Raw genomic sequence first — 20149 nt, forward strand, 5'->3', positions numbered from 1 at the left:
TGCACCCTTTACCTGCACTTTACTGAACCCTTTACCTGTACCTTACTTCACCCTTTACCTGTACCTTACTGCACCCTTTACCTGCACTTTACTGCACCCCTTTACGTGTACTTTACTGCACCTTTACCTGTACTTTACTGCACCCTTTACCTGCACTTTACTGCACCCTTTACCTGCACTTTACTGCACCCCTTTACGTGTACTTTACTGCACCTTTACCTGTACTTTACTGCACCCGTTACCTGTACTTTACTGCACCCCTTTACCTGTACTTGACTTCACCATTTACCTGTACTTTACTGCACCCTTTACCTGTACTTTACTGCACCCCTTTACCTGCACTTTACAGAACCCTTTACCTGTACTTGACTGAACCTTTTACCTGTCCCTTACTGCACCTCTATACTTTACTTCCCTGAACACATTAATGAAGATATGTTAAGGGTAATTGTGTAATATCAAACTATGTACATTAAGACTATGTATGGATTGATTACACAATTAATGTGAATGAATCATAAGTATGGTCGACAGGGAGCTATGACTGTTTAAGGTGCGGTTGTATCATGTTATGATAATAATTAATAGAGCACACAGTGCCCATTCAACAGGAAACACGACTAAAATGCATTATCCGGCTTGTAACGATATGCATGCGCCGGAAAAGATTTATTTTGTTCAGTTTCTGGAAATAGAACACTCTGCGTGACCGCGCAATGCTATCTGTTGTTTACAACCCCGACTTCCTTTTGAAAATAATACGGGAGCATATTTACAGAACTCACAATTACCAATGTGTCAGGGTGGGGGTTCGGTTTCAAACGAATTCCCGTAACGGACCAATTATTACATTTTAATCATAACTGACTAAAATTCAAATAACGTTTTGAATGGAATGCGCTACAGATAGATATTGGCTTACCGGTAAACGTCCATTATTTTTACAAAGAAGTAATGTGACATTGATACTTCAAGCTTTGTAATTGTGTTGAAGTGTTTATTGAAACGCGCTAATATCTCGGAATGGCTTTCGTGTGACGTATAACATTTACTTCCTGGTTGTTTTAGAAACCGTATTAAACTCCGTATTCGTAGTACTGAAATGTTCGTATGTTATGTAAGTTCACATTTCGATCAGTCCTTGTACTTTAAAGGTCAATAAACACCAAGGGGAAAAAGAAAGTACACCGAGTTGTTTTTTAATGTAATTGAAAATTGAAAGAGCTGTTGTTAAATTTTGATTATGCTCATTTAACCATCACTCAGTCTTCATCAGTTTCTAAAAAGTAATCAGTGGCTGGGTAATTTTGTGAAAAACTAAATTTGTTCATTGAAAACTGGGGAAAGAAATTAATCAGCAAACACATGACCCCTACCGTGTTTCAAATGTTGCAGATGTGTGCCGAAGAAAGCAGATTTATTGATTTTCAAAGATAACATGTCTAAGATACTCTTCAGAAGTTGTGCTTTATGCTATTTTGATTTTAATTTTTGAAAAGTTTTAATTTAAAATATGTTTAAAAAAAGTAAAACCATAAAGATGACTGAGTGCTGACTAAGCGACAGTACAATTAATGTTTTTGATATAATTTTTATCGCAAATTTAAGTTATTATAAATCGGAAAGATTTTTAAAAAATAAAATCTACTGAGAAGTACAGTTTCTTTTGCCACTCAGTATAAGTTATTTATGGCTGACAAACTTAATTGCCACAGTGTTATCTTCCGTATGATAATTGCTTCGTTGGGGGAACAATCCTTGGAGTCAATTATAGATGATGATGATTATAAGTATTATTAATATTATCATCATCTTCTTCAACATAAGGTGACATAGCTAAGATATCTCTTGAGGCAGCAAAATGTTAGTGCTCACTTCAGAGAGCAATAACTTTCACAACTGTCGAATAGAGAGAAGGTTGTTTATTAATCGAGATAGGACTTTAGTGCCTGTCACTGTGAAAGTCGCACTGAATAATTCCTTTTCTCTATGTTTGCGTCGACGGCAGATACTCTTCTGCACCTTTTCGTCAAGAGCATTCTGATGCTATGCAGACACTTATACTGTCAACGCTGCCATGCAAAGTGAATAGATCAGAAGACTGCTTTATATGGAGAAAATGTTAGTTAAAGCATCGATATGTCGCTGTCGGTAATCCCAGCTGTAGTTATCAATGTATGTTTATTAATAAACGTTCGGTCCGATTGGCAAATGTTTGGAGTTATATTTCAAAGTGCAAAACAATTTGTTGAAAGATTATTATTTTGTTGACATGATATGATGTTTATTGAAAATACAATGAAAATCAATTTACGAAGCCTCACGATCCCAAGATGACGTCATTAGTGACGTCACTGTTGAACCATTCGTTTCATTTTAAAATGCTTGATCACTTTTATTTAGCGCCTGAAAATCACATGAAATGCAACTAACTCTAATTTAGTTTAATCAGTACAGGTTTAAACACACATTAAAATAAATCACGGTTTTTATTTGTTTTATCCCGCATAAGCCGGAATACCTCTATTTTGAGGTATTGATTCCAATACATTTCAGACTACATACCATATCACAAACAGTGTCTCATGTCACTCGTTGGCCTACATAGTTGCTTCAAACAATCGATTTAGTTTATTCAAAACCCTTTATAGTTCTATTGTTGGTAGAAATACATCATTAGCTAATTGAGATAATTGGTGGTATTAAGTGTAGTATTTTTAATCGTTGTACGGATCGATGAAGTGTAATGTGAGTTGATACATTTGTCGGTCTCTTGCTGTTGGGAACAAGTTTCCTGAACGTTGATCAAGTACGTAATGAACGATCCACGTCCATGTTACAACTTTATCAATACAGTGTTTTTGCTGGAACACTCACAGTTTGCATTTTCTATATGTCACGCTTAATGAGGCGAACATTGTTACCCCAAACTTGCTTTTGTCATTGTAAACAACTCATTCAATTCGATACCAACTAATTTACTTTAAATCTGTGGGAATACGGTGAACGTACTGATCAAAGACGAGCTCGAGCTGTCTTGCAGAGTTGTGTCCTTTATCTGTGTCCGGATCCGCTGATCTTGGTATGTCATCACTATACCGTGCTTGTTTCACCAAGTAGTGAACATTTATCAGCGACCTCATTTTACAGCACCCTGATTAAACTGATGCGCCGTGATATAACTAAAATACCAGTTGAAAGCGGCGTAAATCCCTCTCATTCTCTCTTAAAGGGGCTACGCTCCATGATTCGGTGTGCATTTCAAGTTGATATAATAGCTCAAAACAAGCATGAAATACTCATATCCCCCGCCAATACCGCCATTTTCAGCCTAAGTCAAAGCCGATGCCACGGAAACGAAAATTATTTTTTTTTTCGAAAATCCCGAATTATCAAAAGGCACCAGTTCGCCACTAGACCTATCTATGTGCCATGTTTGGTAAAGATATATCAAATGATTTTTTAGTTTTTTTTGGTTTTTTTTCTGCCCCGGAAACGATACATGACGGACAGGACCCATTCCTATATCCCCCTTCCACTTCGTGGCGGAGGATAATAACCTATACTATACTTTAAAGTGTGTCAAGAAAGGTACTGAGCTATATCTGATATTGGAAGTTGGGGGCTTACTATGTAAATTTATAAATATTCCTGATATTTGTTCCCATTTCCAGCCTAGCGGGGCTTCGCCGTACATTTTCTCCATATATATTAAAGCGACAAAACCATTTGAAAAATAATCAGAAAACTTTGCTTAAAGCGGTCTATTGTACGATTCCGACTATATAATAAACATGTTTATGAATCGCCCAAAAGATGGTGCCCGTCATAAACACATGCAAAGGCAAGTCAAATGGTCCCCTGCACAAACACGTAAACATGTGGTCAAAATAGTATCTTATTTCACGAACGACATTCCAATATCAAATCATTTCACTTTATCAAATTGTATTTTATTTTATTTGAATTGTATTATATCTGAGATGAGACTGGAATAAATAATCTCATTGCATCGGACGTAATGTTTGTCACTGAAGCGTCAAATTTTGAAATGTCCTCCACATGTCTACCATTAACTATTTTGAATGCTTTACTAAGGCCTTGGGTGTTATAACCCAGATCAAACACGTTTTGAGCAAGGCTCATATGACGCTCTTCTGATATCTATAGGTGTATTTAGTGAGGTGAGGTGAAATTGGGTTTAACGTCGCGTGCAAGATTATTGCACTTATATAGCGACGTGCATGCACGTGTATGTGTGTGTGTGGCTGCTTGTACTAGTCCGGACTGATGCCGATTTATAGTGCTAGCTCACTGAGATACCATGCCGCAGTTTAACATGAATACCCCACTCAGACACAGTATACTGACTCCGAGCCGACCAGTCCTTGTTTTAGCCCCTTAATGCCGAGCGCCAGACAGGGTAACAACAAGTACAATCTTTTAACGTCTTTTTGTATGACGCGGCCCTGGATCGAACCCTGGACCTTCCGCTCTCCGGGCGGACGCTCTACCACAAGACCACGGAGGCGGTCTGGTTCATTAGTGCATGGCGTGACACGTTACCTTTGTGTTGATGGGAGCGCCATTTAATTATAGCAGTCAAATTGAGCGGTGTTTGTGAGATTTACATCAAACATACGTATTACCAGATGGCCGCAAGAGAAAACCCCATAAAAATGAAAAAAACCCATCTACCTCGCTTACATCCGATGTTATTTCAATAACGGGTGGTGGGGTAGCCCAGTGGTAAAAGCGTTCGCTCGTCACGCCGACGGCCCAGGTCGATTCCCCACATGGGTACAATGTGTGGAGCCGGTTTCTGGTGTCTTCCGCCGTGATATTGCTGGAATATTGCTAAAAGCGGCGTAAAACTATACTCATTCACTCTCTGGTATTTTAAAAACAGCATACGATTTCGTGTGTGCGTGGGTGTATGTGCAGGTTTGTTTGGGGTAGTATTATGAAGTGATCCCGGGGATGCTGGGTGGTGTCCATGCGTACGCCAAAAGTGGATTCTGACACACGCTTCTTCCCGACCCAAGGGACTATTAAAGTCCAATTTTCATCCTTGCCGACCTAGGCAGGAATTTCTGGGCTCGATCGTAGCGCCAGCAGTGGATATTACGAGTTATGTCCCTTCTATGTCCCTCCTGTTGTCCAATCATCTTCCCCCTCTCATATCACTTGCATTAACTTCAAACCAAATTGCGGCGCCAATGAAAACGATCTGATCGCTAATCGAGATCTATATTGAAATAAAACGGGTCTTACTTTGCGAAGTGCATCAAATCACGTGAACACCTTGATTAAAAACATGAAAAGATTTGGAAAATTTCTATTGACGGTCGTTGACGGTACACATGCTTTGCAAATCCTGCATCGACCGAAATCTCCACGGCAGTTTACGGACCGGATCTCATTGGACTATGCATGGACTCGTTAGTCTAGCCAAAACGTAACTCCATAATTCCAGCCTCGTTCGGCAAGGGTGGAAACTGGACTTATATAGTCAGTTGTCTCCCTTGCCTTGGGAAGATGTGACATACGATGCATATTAATCATCTGAAATATATGTAATTTCAGGACAATCTTCACTAGTTATCAGCTTGAGGAGCTGGAGAAGGCGTTCAAGGATGCCCACTATCCCGATGTACAGACCAGGGAGGTTCTAGCCATGAAGACTAGTCTACCTGAAGATAGAATACAGGTAACAAATCTTACACACCCAGCGGACCTTATGCCCACTCTATTGCTTAGAGGCGACTATATAAATCGGGCTCGGTGGCTTGGCTGTAATCGTACCCTGGTTTAGGGGCATTGCTCATGATATCAACCTCTGGTTTGAATGTACCAGATTATTTACATGGTGCCGTTATATAGCTTTATATAGCTCACTGCGACGAAAACCAGCATACAAGATCGTGAATGACCTTCTGGATATGTGCAGCTTTTATATTACTAATTATTCTCTAGCGCTGGCTTGTTTGGGAGTACTGGTATGAGAAAATACGTATTATATGTACTGAATTGACGAAATTGTTTGCAAGGTAGGAGAGGATTCGTATTTTGAAAGTGATAGTCAGGTGTCCACAATGTGGGAAAGTAGAGATCAGGTGTTTGTCCTGTGTGAAGGTAGAGATCAGATGTCCTTCCTGTGTGAAGGTAGTGATCAGGTGTCCGTCCTGTGTGAAGGTAGAGATCAGGTGTTCTCCCTGCGTGAATGTAGAGATGAGGTGTCTGTCCTGTGTGAAGGTTGAGATCTGGTGTCCGTCCTGTGTAAAGGTAGAGATCAGGTGTCCGTCCTGTGTAAAGGTAGAGATCAGGTGTCCGTCCTGTGTTAAGGTAGTGATCTGGTGTCCGTCCTGTGTAAAGGTAGAGATCAGGTGTCCGTCCTGTGTAAAGGTAGAGATCCGGTGTCCGTCGTGTGTGAAGATAGTGATCAGGTGTCCGTCCTGTGTGAAGATAGTGATCAAGTGTCCGTCCTGTGTAAAGGTAGAGGTCAGGTGTCCGTCCTGTGTGAAGGTAGAGGTCAGGTGTTCGTCCTGTGTGAAGATAGTGATCAGGTGTCCGTCCTATGTGAAGGTAGAGATCAAGTGTCCATCCTGTGTGACGGTAGAGGTCAAGTGTCCGTCGTGTGTGAAGGTAGAGATCCGGTGTCTGTCCTGTGTGAAGGTAGAGATCCGGTGTCAGTCGTGTGTGAAGATAGTGAACAGGTGTCCGTCCTGTGTGAAGATAGTGATCAAGTGTCGGTCCTGTGTGAAGGTAGAGGTCAGCTGTTCGTCCTGTGTGAAGATAGTGATCAGGTGTCCGTCCTGAGTGAAGGTAGAGGTCAGGTGTCCGTCCTGTGTGAAGGTAGAGATCAGGTGTCCGTCCTGTGTTAAGGTAGTGATCCAGTCTTCATCCTGTGTGAAGGTTTGAGATCTGGTGTCCGTCCTGTATGAAGGTAGAGATCAGGTGTTCGTCCTGTGTGAAGGTAGAGGTCAGGTGTTCGTCCTGTGTGAAGGTAGAGATCCGGTGTCCGTCGTTTGTGAAGATAGTGATCAGGTGTCCGTCCTGTGTGAAGATAGTGATCAGGTGTCCGTCCTGTGTAAAGGTAGAGGCCAGGTGTGCGTCATGTGTGAAGATAGAGATCAGGTGTCCGTCCTGTGTGAAGGCAGAGATCTGGTGTTCGTCCTGTGTAAAGGTAGAGATCTGGTGTTCGTCCTGTGTGAAGGTAGAGATCAGGTGTCCGTCCTGTGTGAAGATAGTGATCAGTTGTCCGTCCTGGGTGAAGATAGTGATCAGGTGTCCGTCCTGTGTGAAGGTAGAGATCTGGTGTCCGTCCTGTGTAAAGGTAGAGATCTGGTGTTCGTCCTGTGTGAAGGTAGAGATCAGGTGTCCGTCCTGTGTGAAGGTAGAGATCAGGTGTCCGTCATGTGTGAAGGCAGTGATCAGGTGTCCTTCTTGTGTGAAGATAGTGATCAGGTGTCGGTCCTGTGTGAAGGTAGAGATCAGACGTCCGTCCTGTGTGAAGGCAGAGATCAGGTGTCCGTCATGTGTGAAGGTAGTGACCAGGTGTCCATCATGTGTGAAGGTAGAGATCCGGTGTCCGTCCTGTATGAAGGCAGTGATCAGGTGTCCTTCTTGTGTGAAGATAGTGATCAGGTGTCGGTCCTGTGTGAAGGCAGTGATCAGGTGTCCGTCCTGTGTGAAGGTGGTGATCAGGTGTCCGTCCTGTGTGGAGGTACAGATCAGGTGTCCGTCCTGTGTGAAGGTAGTGATCAGGTGTCGGTCCCGTGTGAAGGTAGTGATCAGGTGTCGGTCCTGTGTGAAGATAGTGATAAGGTGTCCGTCATTTGTGAAGGTAGAGATCAAGTGTCGGTCCTGGGTGAAGGTAGAGATCAGGTGTCCGTCCTGTATGAAGGTAGTGATCATATGTCCTTCTTGTGTGAAGATAGTGATCTGGTGTCCGTCATGTCTGAAGGTAGAGATCTGGTGTCCGTCCTGTGTGAAGATAGTGATCAGGTGTCCGTCCTGTGTGAAGGTAGAGATCAGGTGTCCGTCATGTGTGAAGGTAGAGGTCAGGTGTCCGTCGTGTGTGAAGATAGTGATCAGGTGTCCGTCCTGGGGGAAGATAGTGATCAGGTACCCGTCCTGGGTGAAGGTAGAGATCCTGTGTGAAGGTAGAGATCTGGTGTTCGTCATGTGTGAGGGTAGAGATCTGGTGTCCGTCCTGTGTAAAGGTAGAGATCTGGTGTCGGTCCTTTGTGAAGGTAGAGATCAGGTGTTCGTCCTGTGTGAAGGTAGAGATCAGGTGTCCGTTCTGTGTGAATGTAGTGATCAGGTGTCGGTCCTGTGTGAAGGTAGTGATCAGGTGTTCGTCCTGTGTGAAGATAGTGATCAGGTGTCCTTTTTGTGTGAAGGTAGAGATCCGGTGTCCGTCCTGTGTGAAGGTAGTGATCAGGTGTTCGTCCTGTGTGAAGGTAGTGATCAGGTGTTCGTCCTGTGTGAAGGTAGAGATCAGGTGTCCGTCCTGTGTGAAGGTAGTGATCAGGTGTCCGTCCTGTGTGAAGGTACTTATCAGGTGTCGGTCCCGTGTGAAGGTCGTGATCAGATGTCGGTCCTATGTGAAGATAGTGATAAGGTGTCCGTCGTTTGTCAAGGTAGAGATCAAGTGTCCGTCCTGTGTGAAGGTAGAGATCAGGTGTCCGTCCTGTATGAAGGCAGTGATCAGGTGTCCTTCTTGTATGAAGATAGTGATCAGGTGTCGGTCCTGTGTGAAGGCAGTGATCAGGTGTCCGTCCTGTGTGAAGGTGGTGATCAGGTGTCCTTTTTGTGTGAAGGTAGTGATCAGGAGTCCGTCCTGTGTGAAGGCAGTACCCAGGTGTCCACAATATGCAAAGGTAGAGATCGTGTGTCAGCTGTATGGGTGAACACATCCAGTCTTACCAGAAACAGCCGTTCACGCGATTACAACCAAGCAAAATAATCGGTTTTTAAAGTTGGATGTAAAAGCCATAGAATTTAACATGAGTGCAAACATATAAATTATACGAAGCACGATTCATTCACTTTTCACAGCTATTTTGCCCTTCACGCCAAATGGAATCTGTTCCGGTGGATAATCAAGACTGGTTGTACTCTTTCATTGGCATTTAGACCAGCTACTGCTATTTCCCCATTCAAATCCTGAAGCATTCGGTTTCTCTAAAAACTAGCAATTAAATCATTCCGTGGTGCACTGTGTTAGCGTCTATAGTGCCGTGTATGTTTTTAGCGGCATTTAACTGGTTTTGTATGCTCCAGCAAATTGTAAAATTACTAATTAGTATTTGTTCAAAGAAAGACCTTACGTTTGGGTCAAACAATACAATATATATTTTACATATCACCACCTGAGACAAACCTTGACAAAAATTCGAAAAATGAGGGCCCTTGTGACAATCGAACAATTTGTCGAACTCGAGATATATGAAACGGCGTTTTCTTTACGAAGACACTCACGACCGTTTAAACGCTGATGTGTATTATATGGAAGCATTGTGCAACGACTGCATGGCTTTTTACATCAAACAGACCTTCCCGACCGAAAAATATTCCTCCATCAAAGCGATTGCCAATTCTAACGATATTTTTCACTGTACAAACACTTAACACAAAAGCCCAATTTTCAGTTTATGCGATTTAGGATAGCAGGAGTTCTAATGCATTATTATGTGCCCTGTTAGAGTAAAATAGTTCTCGGTGAAGGATACTGTTATTCCTGTTAATAACCAATCAACTCTGGGCTGTGTAACTGGCCTGGCTTGCAATAAACGAGGGCAGTAATGAAAAATGTTGTTTTATATTCACGGTAGCTATAACACTAAATGGATCACCGTTTAAGTCAATAACTTGATAGGCTATCCAGCTATCTCAGTGAATTACAGCTCGTTTAGAAATTAAAGGTGTGGTAATTGAATTTCATTGTGATTCGGGTTAGAGCTTGGAGGGATGAGCTCAGGGAATTGAACGGAATGAAAGTTGTTTCATATCGCCCCGCGCAGTTGGATATTCACTTTCAAATTACTTCTTCCATTAAGCAATGATTTTATTGGCAATTCCATCGTGCTATTTCATATTTATAAGCTTTAGTTATGGCGATAGTTGTGAACTTATTTGACTTTTTCCCTTCGTAATTTAATTACATTATACGCCACAAGTAGCAGTGCACACGATCACAGTGTTTGGAATTTAATAGGCTAATGGCAGTCTTGGGATTGTGGGCTGTTTTTCGTTTCATTTTGGAAATTTGTTTGTAAAGTGTAAAGTCACATATGGTTCGGAAAGGACTCAAGGATCTTGTAAAAATGTGCAATGCATTTTTATAACAGTTTCTGCAGCAAGAGTTCAATAATACTTTTCAGATTGGTTTCGGCTGCCGACACCCGTTTTTTTTGTAGGCGTAGACTATACGAATTGACAACAAAAAAAAATTCATTAAGCTTGCAAATAAAACTTTATATATGCATCCATTTCTATATGCAAAACAAGAAAATTACATAATGTGATTTTCTATGTCAATTTTCATTAAACACGATGAACGGAGACTTGCTCGGGACATGTTCTCAATGTCTCAGTGTCATATATGGCTTAAATGAAACGATTTGATCAAGACTGGAAATTTGACCACAGATTTAATTCCTTTACCAGTTGTTCTCACACGGGGTTCAATGAGGTGCTTTGGGAGGAAAGGACATGTCTACGTTTGTTCTAGACGATCTTAAAGTGTTTGTCAGCGTGCTCCTGAAGGCGTTCTTTGTAACGTTCAAAGTAGTTCAACGTTTCACCTAACGTGAAGGTTCTTTATGACTAAGTTAGGTCGAATGACAGCGACAGCCGATCCTAAAATATTTAAGTTTAAAAGTATTTTGTTTAGAAATGGGCTTCACACATTGTACCCATGTCGGGAATCGAACCCGGGTCTTCGGCGTGACGAGCGAGCGCTTTAACCACTAGGCTACCCGACCGCCCCTTCATAATGTCAATAGAGGCTATGAGGCAGAGAACATATATAAATATGTACCTGGAAGAACAACAAAAGTAATAAGATAAACAAGGGGGAAAGTTAACAAGGGGAAGCCAACTGGCGCTGATAGGTGATTAGCAATGGATAAATGGAAGCCAACACTTAACAGTAAGTTAGGGGAGAGTGCATCTAAAGCCATGTTCTGCCTTCTAAAGAAATCGAGAAATTATAACATTCCTTTGGATTGTTTACTTAAGGCTTTTGATGTAATGATACTACCAATATTATCATATGGCTGTCAAACATGGGCATACGAAAATTGTACATAATTGAAAAGACCACCTAAAATTCCTTGAACTAGCATTCGGTTTTAGAAATGCTTCCCCAAATTTTATGGTTTATGGAGAACTGAGTAGGAAACCTTTATCGATTTAAACAGCTAAACGGGTAGTTAACTTTTGGCATAAACAGTGTAAACCCGGACCTGCACCGAAACTATCACAAATTATTTATAAGTTTGCTCATTTGCAATTTCTATCTAATAATGAACAAAATGCCTCGATAAGAAATGTGAGGTAAATACTTAATAAGTGTGGTCTGTCCTATGTATTGCCTGGCCCACAAAGCGTTTCAAGCCAGTGGCTAACTGCTCAGATAGAAAAAAAACTTTAAAAGATCAGTTTTATCAAAATTGGAGATCTGACGTCGAGAGAAATTCTAAAGGTTATTATTATAAATATTTTAAAGATATCCCGTCATTTGAAAACGTTCTTCTCCTGTCTAAACAAATTTATTATCCTTTTCTAAAACATAGAACCTGTAACCATAATCTACCTGTCGAAGTTGGCCGTTGGTTTGGTATAGATAGAAAATTTAGGACATGTAAACTGTGTATGTCGCCAGCTATAGCCGATGATTTCCACTTCCTGTCTAAATGTGAAGCGTTCCGTGAATCTAGATGTAAACTTATCTCGAATAAATATACACAATTTCCGAATATAATAAAATACAAAAAAATTGTTGAGTACCAGAAATGTAAAAAAAATCAAGAACCTTGCAAAATCCATATGTATAATAGATACGTACCTTTGAGTGTAACTGTGTATATGTGTGTTTGTTTTTGTAAGTGTTTCTGTTTAAATGTTCAAGCAAAATGTTTATCGCCAAACATTTGTACAGTATTTCCGACATCTTGTTAAATATTAATTATTATCATGTTAAGAAACCTTTTTTCCTGTACCACCGTGGGTAGTTCTTTTTTGAGAAATAAATGATGATGGTGGTGGTGATGATGATGATGATGATGATGATGATTATTATGATGATGATGATGCTGATATCTGTTGGCTTCTATGTTAAGTTTCCACCTTTGCTATCTTTTTTACATTTGTTGTTCTTACCGGTACATATATATTTGTTCTGCCTCATAGCATGTATTCGTGATGAAGGAGTAAGTATATACTCCCTAACGTTGTGTTCCTCATAATAAAAAAGTTGACATCCATAAATTCTCTCCTTATGCCAATTCCTATTTGATTAGATTACATAAATTCATAGATATTATTACTGTAAGTAATACTATTCCAACTAAATAACAAATAGCAGGAAGCATTTCTTTCGGAGTCAGGCAACAAACAAATATTTACTTTTTTTTGCAAATTGTGTGACTGGCGGGTGCTGCCGGTTTTCGCGAACAACTGGTGTCATCACTTCTTTTCAGTGATACACACATATTTTTAACCGCTATTTTGCCTTTTACGCCCAATGGAACATTTTTTCGGCGGATAATCGAGACTGGTTATTCTCTGGCATTGACGCTTAATATTTCAAAATCCTATAGTGCTCCTAACCCCACACCCACCCAACCAACACCACCACACACACACGGAATATTAATTGGTCCGTCTCTAAATAACCTCTTTATGATACAAAGCAATCAGAAAAAGCTGCGATAACCAAGTAATGTATTAATTCACGTTTTAATTTACATTACCAAGCATTTTATCAATGCCAACTTTCGGGATTTAACATTACAGACCTGTTATCTCCTCGAACCATTTGAATCCCAGTGTGTGCATTTTATAAACGTTATTACATTAGAGGGCATGTGATATAGAGAAAGCCATCTTTAAACATGTCATGGCATCAAAGTCCGCCAAGCGATGGAACGAACCGAATATCACTCAATTCATGTTACCCATCATTCAATTTTAACCATATCTTTTATATGGAATGTTAATGAAATTGATATTTGTTGAAAAGTTAACTCACTAAAACGAATTTAATCATTTTAATGGCAAGATAGAGGACAAGTCGTTGGGTAGCACCGAGCGTATGTGGTGAGTGAAAATACTTTTCTCATTCATAATTAAGGATGACCATAAAAAGTCTAAAAATTACTTTTAGATCGCTTCATTAACTATGTTTAATCTTGTTAAAGCAGTTTTTAAGTAGTTCAATCAAATAACCATTACGAAATTGGAACAGAAACATTCAAGTCCATATCACATAAATAAATCTGTAGTCAAACTAGCGATACGTTCCCCAAACGCGTGATGTATTCCCCGAACGCCCTCAAAAGCCTAATTGTTTTCAATTATTGTCGATTTAGGAATTGAAACGAGATTTCGGGAGCTGTAGACGACACGCAAATGTATTGAGAGAAATGATTGGATGAGCTGGTCCCGTGAGAGAGCGCTCGTGATGCGGTTACGGTCGAGTCACTTTCGACAAGCCTTCTTTCATTCCGACAATTGCTTTAGCATTGATTCCCTGTGAAAATCATTTATCTGCTGCGTCAAACGGTGGATACAGAAACATTTGCGCCCACTGTCATTTAATTTTCTATCTACGAGAGAGATTAGCTGTATTCCTGCGTGAATACAGAGAGCTCGGTCTAATCTGGGAATCTAGTCTCGCTTCACGGCTGTCGGCGAACGTCATGGGCCCGCCCGAGCGCGAACTTTTCAATTACCTGGTAATTGCTGGGACTAGTATTCGGAACATTGTTTGTCGATTAAAAAGGATTTGACTCGATTAATGGGCATTAACAAAAACGGCAGGACTGTACTCGAGATGAAAAACTCTGTGTACAGTGGGCAACACGTCAAAGCCCCTCAAAGGGGGTTTTCCTCCTATGTATTCTGTGTGATTGTATTTCATTAGGGTTCGTCTACTTAGGTTAGGTTGGCCCGGAAAACAGTGTTGTCTTTATCAACAAGCCCGGCATTTGGTCAAAGACAAAGACTCGTGTTAATAACGACTGTCCTCTGGCACAAGGTCAATGTTTAGGTTTGTGGCGGCAGGGGAGGAAGTGGTATTAGTATCGGGTAAATCCATATACTTTCGCTGCAAAGTTGCAGCTAAATGCACATATTTGCACTGCAACATCTCAGGTTAATGCACATATTTGCAGCGCAACATTTTAAGTAATTCCACATATTTGTACTGCAACATCTCAGGTAAATCCACATATTTGCACTGCAACATCTCAGGTAAATCCACATATTTGCACCGCAACATTTCAGGTAATTCCACATATTTGCACTGCAACATCTAAGGTAAATCCATACATTTGCGAGGTAACATCTCAGGCAAATCCACACATTTGCGCTGCAACACAGTGGTCAAATCTATATAATTGCACTGCAACGTCTCAGGTAAAACCCATATTTGCGTTGCAACATCTCAGGTAAATTCGCATATTAACAAAGCAATATATCTTGTATGTCCACATACAAAAGCGCATACATTTGTACTGTCACATCTCAAGTATATCACCAATCCATCCTTGTGTCCTAGTTTATCCACGTTTCTTTGGAATGTGTCTGTTAAAAGCGGTACAACTGCACTCTTCAGTGATGTTCACGTGCTGTTTTCATTTTGCGTGAACATTCATTCTGTGGTGTCACTTTACCATTATTCTTGATTTCTAACCGCATCAACTTCATTCTTACAACTGTTTACATTTGACACAAACAGATGTTCATTACTAGTGTCTGTCAATAAGACTTCTCCCCTCACAGATGTTCATTACAAGTGTCTGTCTATCAGATCTCTCCACACACAGATGTTCATTACTAGTGTCTGTCAATTAGATTTCTCCCCACACACAGATGTTCATTACCAGTGTCTGTTAATCAGATCTCTCCACACACAGAGATGTTTAATTACTAGTGTCTGTCAATTAGATTTCTCCCCACACACAGATGTTCATTACCAGTGTCTGTTAATCAGATCTCTCCACACACAGATGTTCATTAGAAGTGTCTGTTTATCGGATCTCTCCACACACAGAGATGTTCACCAGTAGTGTCTGTCAATTAGATTTCTCCCCACTCAGATGTTCATTACTAGTGTCTGTCAATTAGATTTTCCCCACTCAGATGTTCATTACTCATGTCTGTCAATAAGATTTCTCCACACACAGAGATGTTCATTACCAGTGTCTGTCAATTAGATTTCTCCCCATACAGATTTTCATTATTAGTGTCTGTCAATTAGATTTCTCCCCACTCAGATGTTCATTACTAGTGTCTGTGAATTAGATTTCTCCCCACACTCAGATGTTCATTACCAGTGTCTGTCAATTAGATTTCTCCCAATACAGATGTTCATTACTAGTGTCTGTCAGTTAGATTTCTTCCCACACAGAGATGTTCATTACCAGTGTCTGTCAAGTAGATTTCTCCCCACTCAGATGTTCATTACTAGTGTCTGTCAGTTAGATTTCTTCCCTCACAGATATGGTCATGACCAGTGTCTGTCAATTAGATTTCTCCCCACACAGAGATGTTCATTACCAGTGTCTGTCAATTAGATTTCTCCCCACACACAGATGTTCATTACCAGTGCCTGTCAATTTGATTTCTCCCCACACACAGAGATGTTCATTACTAGTGTCTGTCAATTAGACTTCTCCCCACTCAGATGTTCATAACTAATGTCTGTCAATCAGATTTCTCCACACACAGATGTTCATTACCAGTGTCTGTCAATTAGATTTCTCTCCATACAGATTTTCATTACTAGTGTCTGTCAATTAGATTTCTCCCCACTCAGATGTTCATTACCAGTGTCTGTCAATTTGATTTCTCCCCACACTCAGATGTTCATTACCATTGTCTGTCAATTAGATTTCTCCCCATACAGATGTTCATTACTAGTGTCTGTCAATAAGATTTCTCCCCACACACAGATGTTCATTACCAGTGTCTGTCAATTAGATTTCTCCCCCCACACATAGATGTTCATTACCAGTGTCTGACGATTAGATTTCTCCCCACACTCAGATGTTCATTACCAGTGTCTAACAATTAGATTTCTCCCCAATCAGATGTTCATGACCAGTGTCTGTCAATTAGATTTCTCCCCACAAAGAGATGTTCATTACCAGTGTCTGTCAATTAGATTTCTCCCCATACAGATGTTCATGACCAGTGTCTGTCAATTACATTTCTCCCCACAAAGAGATGTTCATTACCAGTGTCTGTCAATAAGATTTCTCCACACACACAGATGTTCATTACTAGTGTCTGTCAATAAGATTTCTCCCCACACACAGATATTCATTACTAGTGTCTGTCAATAAGATTTCTCCCCACACAGAGATGGTCATTACTAGTGTCTGTCAATTAGATTTCTCCACACACAGGTGTTCATTTATATTATCTGTCAATTAGATTTCTCTACACACATATGTTCACTACCAGTGTCTGTCAATTAGATTTCTTCCCACACAGAGATGTTCATTAGTAGTGTCTGTCAAAAAGATTTCTCCCCACACAGAGATGGTCATTACTTGTGTCTGTCAATAAGATTTCTCCCCACACAGAGATGGTCATTTCTAGTGTCTGTCAATTAGATTTCTCCCCTAACAGATGTTCATTACTAATGTCTGTCAATTAGATTTCTCCCCACACACAGATGTTCATTAGTAGTGTCTGTCAATTAGATTTCTCCTGACACACAGATGTTCATTAGTAGTGTCTGTCAATTAGATTTCTCCACACACAGGTGTTCATTTATATTATCTGTCAATTAGATTTCTCTACACACATATGTTCACTACCAGTGTCTGTCAATTAGATTTCTTCCCACACAGAGATGTTCATTAGTAGTGTCTGTCAATTAGATTTCTCCACACACAGATGTTCATTACTAGTGTCTGTCAATCAGATTTCTCCTCACACAGATGTTCATTAGTAGTGTCTGTCAATTAGATTTCTCCACACACAGGTGTTCATTTATACTATCTGTCAATTAGATTTCTCTACACACAGATGTTCACTACCAGTGTCTGTCAATTAGATTTCTTCCCACACAGAGATGTTCATTAGTAGTGTCTGTCAATTAGATTTCTCCCCACACAGATGTTCATTACTAGTGTCTGTCAATTAGATTTCTTCCCACACAGAGATGTTCATTAGTAGTGTCTGTCAATTAGATTTCTCCCCACACAGATGTTCATTACTAGTGTCTGTCAATCAGATTTCTCCTCACACAGATGTTCATTACTAGTGTCTGTCAATTAGATATCTTCCCACACAGAGATGTTCATTAGTAGTGTCTGTCAATCAGATCTCTCCACAAATAGATGTTCATTTCTCGTGTCTGTCAATCAGAGATTTCTCATTGTGTTTTAAGTTCATTACTAAGAACTGTAAATCAAAGTTCGCATCCAGTCTGTCAACCACAACGTCTGTTAATCAGATCATCATTGAGTATATCAGCTCTTGCACTGGTTCTGACCATTCTCGTTAAGGGACAATACAGTAAATTGTGTCATGCATCCTAAAACATGGCATATACCAACCGCTCAGTTTATAGCACTTGACTGTTTTTCCTGTTTATACATTACACACATGTCCTCTCCCCATGTCACCATATGTTTTAGTCTAAGTTATAAAACAAGACATGCATAGTTATACCTAAAGACAAAACTACACCCACAACTTCATTAAATGTATTTTCATGTTGCTTTTAATTACGCAACCTAGCCGCTCGCTAATTTAGTTGCCAGTTCATTTCTCAGAATAAAACAAGCCTGCGGCAGCTTCTCGTCTACGCTAGCCTGAATAAATAGCTCATTTAGATAGTTTGTCCATATGACTAGACAAGGCGCACTTTCTTGATGATCATCAACTCGAGTTCTCGCATGCAAAGTACGTATCATGTATTTTTCCAACAAAGGTAAATGACTTTTTCATGACCATTACATCAACAAAGAGACCTGCTTTATTTCTCTACGATGTGGGGTTAATTTACCCATTTTTTAACCATTATGGTGTGACTATATAGACGTGGTCCTGTTATTAGCTACAAAGACGTCCGATTACAATAAAAAGTGTGATCTTATAATATGAAATTGTATCCTTTTGTTGAAAAAGAATGGTGTCTTTGCTACTTATATTCGTTCTTGAATAAACAGAATTAGTTTCTCTGCCATTTATCATTGCAATTTGAGACAAAGGGTCTGGAAACAAGGACAAATTGAAACGATAATAGTTAAACAAACAATTATGAGCACATTCATAGATATATATTAACTTACACTAGGTGATAAACATTAGTTCTTTCAGATTTAGGGTGATATTGAGTATTTGATGGCCGGAAATTATGTACAATGAATGCTTTAGGACATGTTTATTTCAAATTTGATTTGAGAAAATTGGAAATTCATATGATTTCTTGGTGACAAACAGTTCAAACAATCAGATTGCGACACACTCATGTAACATGGATACATAAGAAAAACATACATTTTGTAACATTTATTAACACACAATAAACAAGGACAAAGGTAAATGTTACTAGAAACATTTACTTCATCCCACATGTAAACTTTACTTAAAGTAAAGAAAATCAGTGTATGAATGTCTGAAGTGCAGCAGGTTAGTACTGTTGTGTAACCAACGAGGGCTGATATAGTGTTGACACACCAGGGATCATAATCCACCAGGGATTCGAACCCAAGATCAACGGCTTGTTTTTTGACTAAACAGAACACCGTCTCATTCCAGCTTTCTACGCCCTTCAAGATGGTAACCTGAGGTGTCATTGTAATATAAAAAAAAAATCTATATAGGAAAACAAATATAGGACTAAAAAACAGTTCGATAATCATAAGAAATCTCTGCCAAAATCGGAGTCCATTGTACGATTCGGACTATATCATAAGCATGAATCACTATCAAACAGTCATGATACTATTTGTTCGCGAAAAGGTGAGCGTATCCTGCCCCGGCACCCGTCACAAACACTTGCAAGTACAGATCAATAGTACACCTGAATAAAACACGGGAACATATGGCACAAGTGAAAATAGGGAATTGCAGTGGACATCATTTATGTCACTGATGCGTCAAACTTGGAAATGTCCTAACATGTCTACCATAAATCTTTTTGAAAGTTTGACTGAGTACCTGGATGTTGTAACCTTGATGAAATAACTTCTGAGCAAGAACTGTTTGACGTTCTTTGAAATGATGGTAGAAAGAGCTTGCTCGATCGATTGTACCTAAAAAATTGTGCAATGTAGACACCAAGGGCTGAAGCTGCAGGAATATTGCTCGACATAAAGGAAAAGTTGACTATTGGAAAGTTGAAGTCATCCCTCTTGTCACACACTCTTGTGGAGAGTGTTTTGTCACTCTGAATCTTGATGCATAGATCTAAATGTGAAACAGATGAAGCGGTCTATCTGGTCTCCTTTATTTATGATTTAGGTAGGTAAATCAGTGGAAAGGAATTGGTTTTTTGACGGTTATTGAACGACATCAGATCGGATCATCAGATATACCTAAATCATAAGTTAACCTTCTTGGCCAAATTACCTTATTTTGACTTTGTCAGTTTCATAGAATTCCATTCGTTTTGACTTTAATCAAATCCCTAATTACGAACAAACATTGACAAACTAATTTGACGTTTTTACCAGGTATGGTTTCAAAACAGACGAGCTAAGTGGCGGAAGACGGAGAAGACGTGGGGACGAAGCAGTATAATGGCGGAGTACGGGCTGTATGGAGCGATGGTCAGACACTCACTTCCGCTTCCGGAAACCATCTTAAAAAGCGGAAAAGAAGGGGTTCTTGATTCCTCAGCGCCATGGTTACTCAGTGAGTAACACTTAACTTTATCTATGGTAACTATGTGTAT

The 20149-nt window shown here is 39.9% G+C and overlaps 1 protein-coding gene across 1 annotated transcript in view; it reads left to right on the forward strand.

Moving 5' to 3' along the window:
- The window catches only part of LOC124132378 (visual system homeobox 2-like), a 36334-nt gene that overhangs the window by 13472 nt on the left and 2713 nt on the right, over nt 1-20149 (forward strand). The window contains exons 3-4 of the mRNA XM_046496266.2: nt 5587-5710; nt 19929-20109. Coding sequence (XP_046352222.2) covers nt 5587-5710; nt 19929-20109 — 305 coding nt within the window. The remainder of the gene's footprint in view (nt 1-5586; nt 5711-19928; nt 20110-20149) is intronic.

This window comes from Haliotis rufescens, unplaced genomic scaffold (assembly GCF_023055435.1).
Source record: "Haliotis rufescens isolate VD_foot unplaced genomic scaffold, xgHalRufe1.0.p SCAF_3, whole genome shotgun sequence".
Taxonomy (NCBI): Eukaryota; Metazoa; Mollusca; class Gastropoda; order Lepetellida; family Haliotidae; genus Haliotis; species Haliotis rufescens.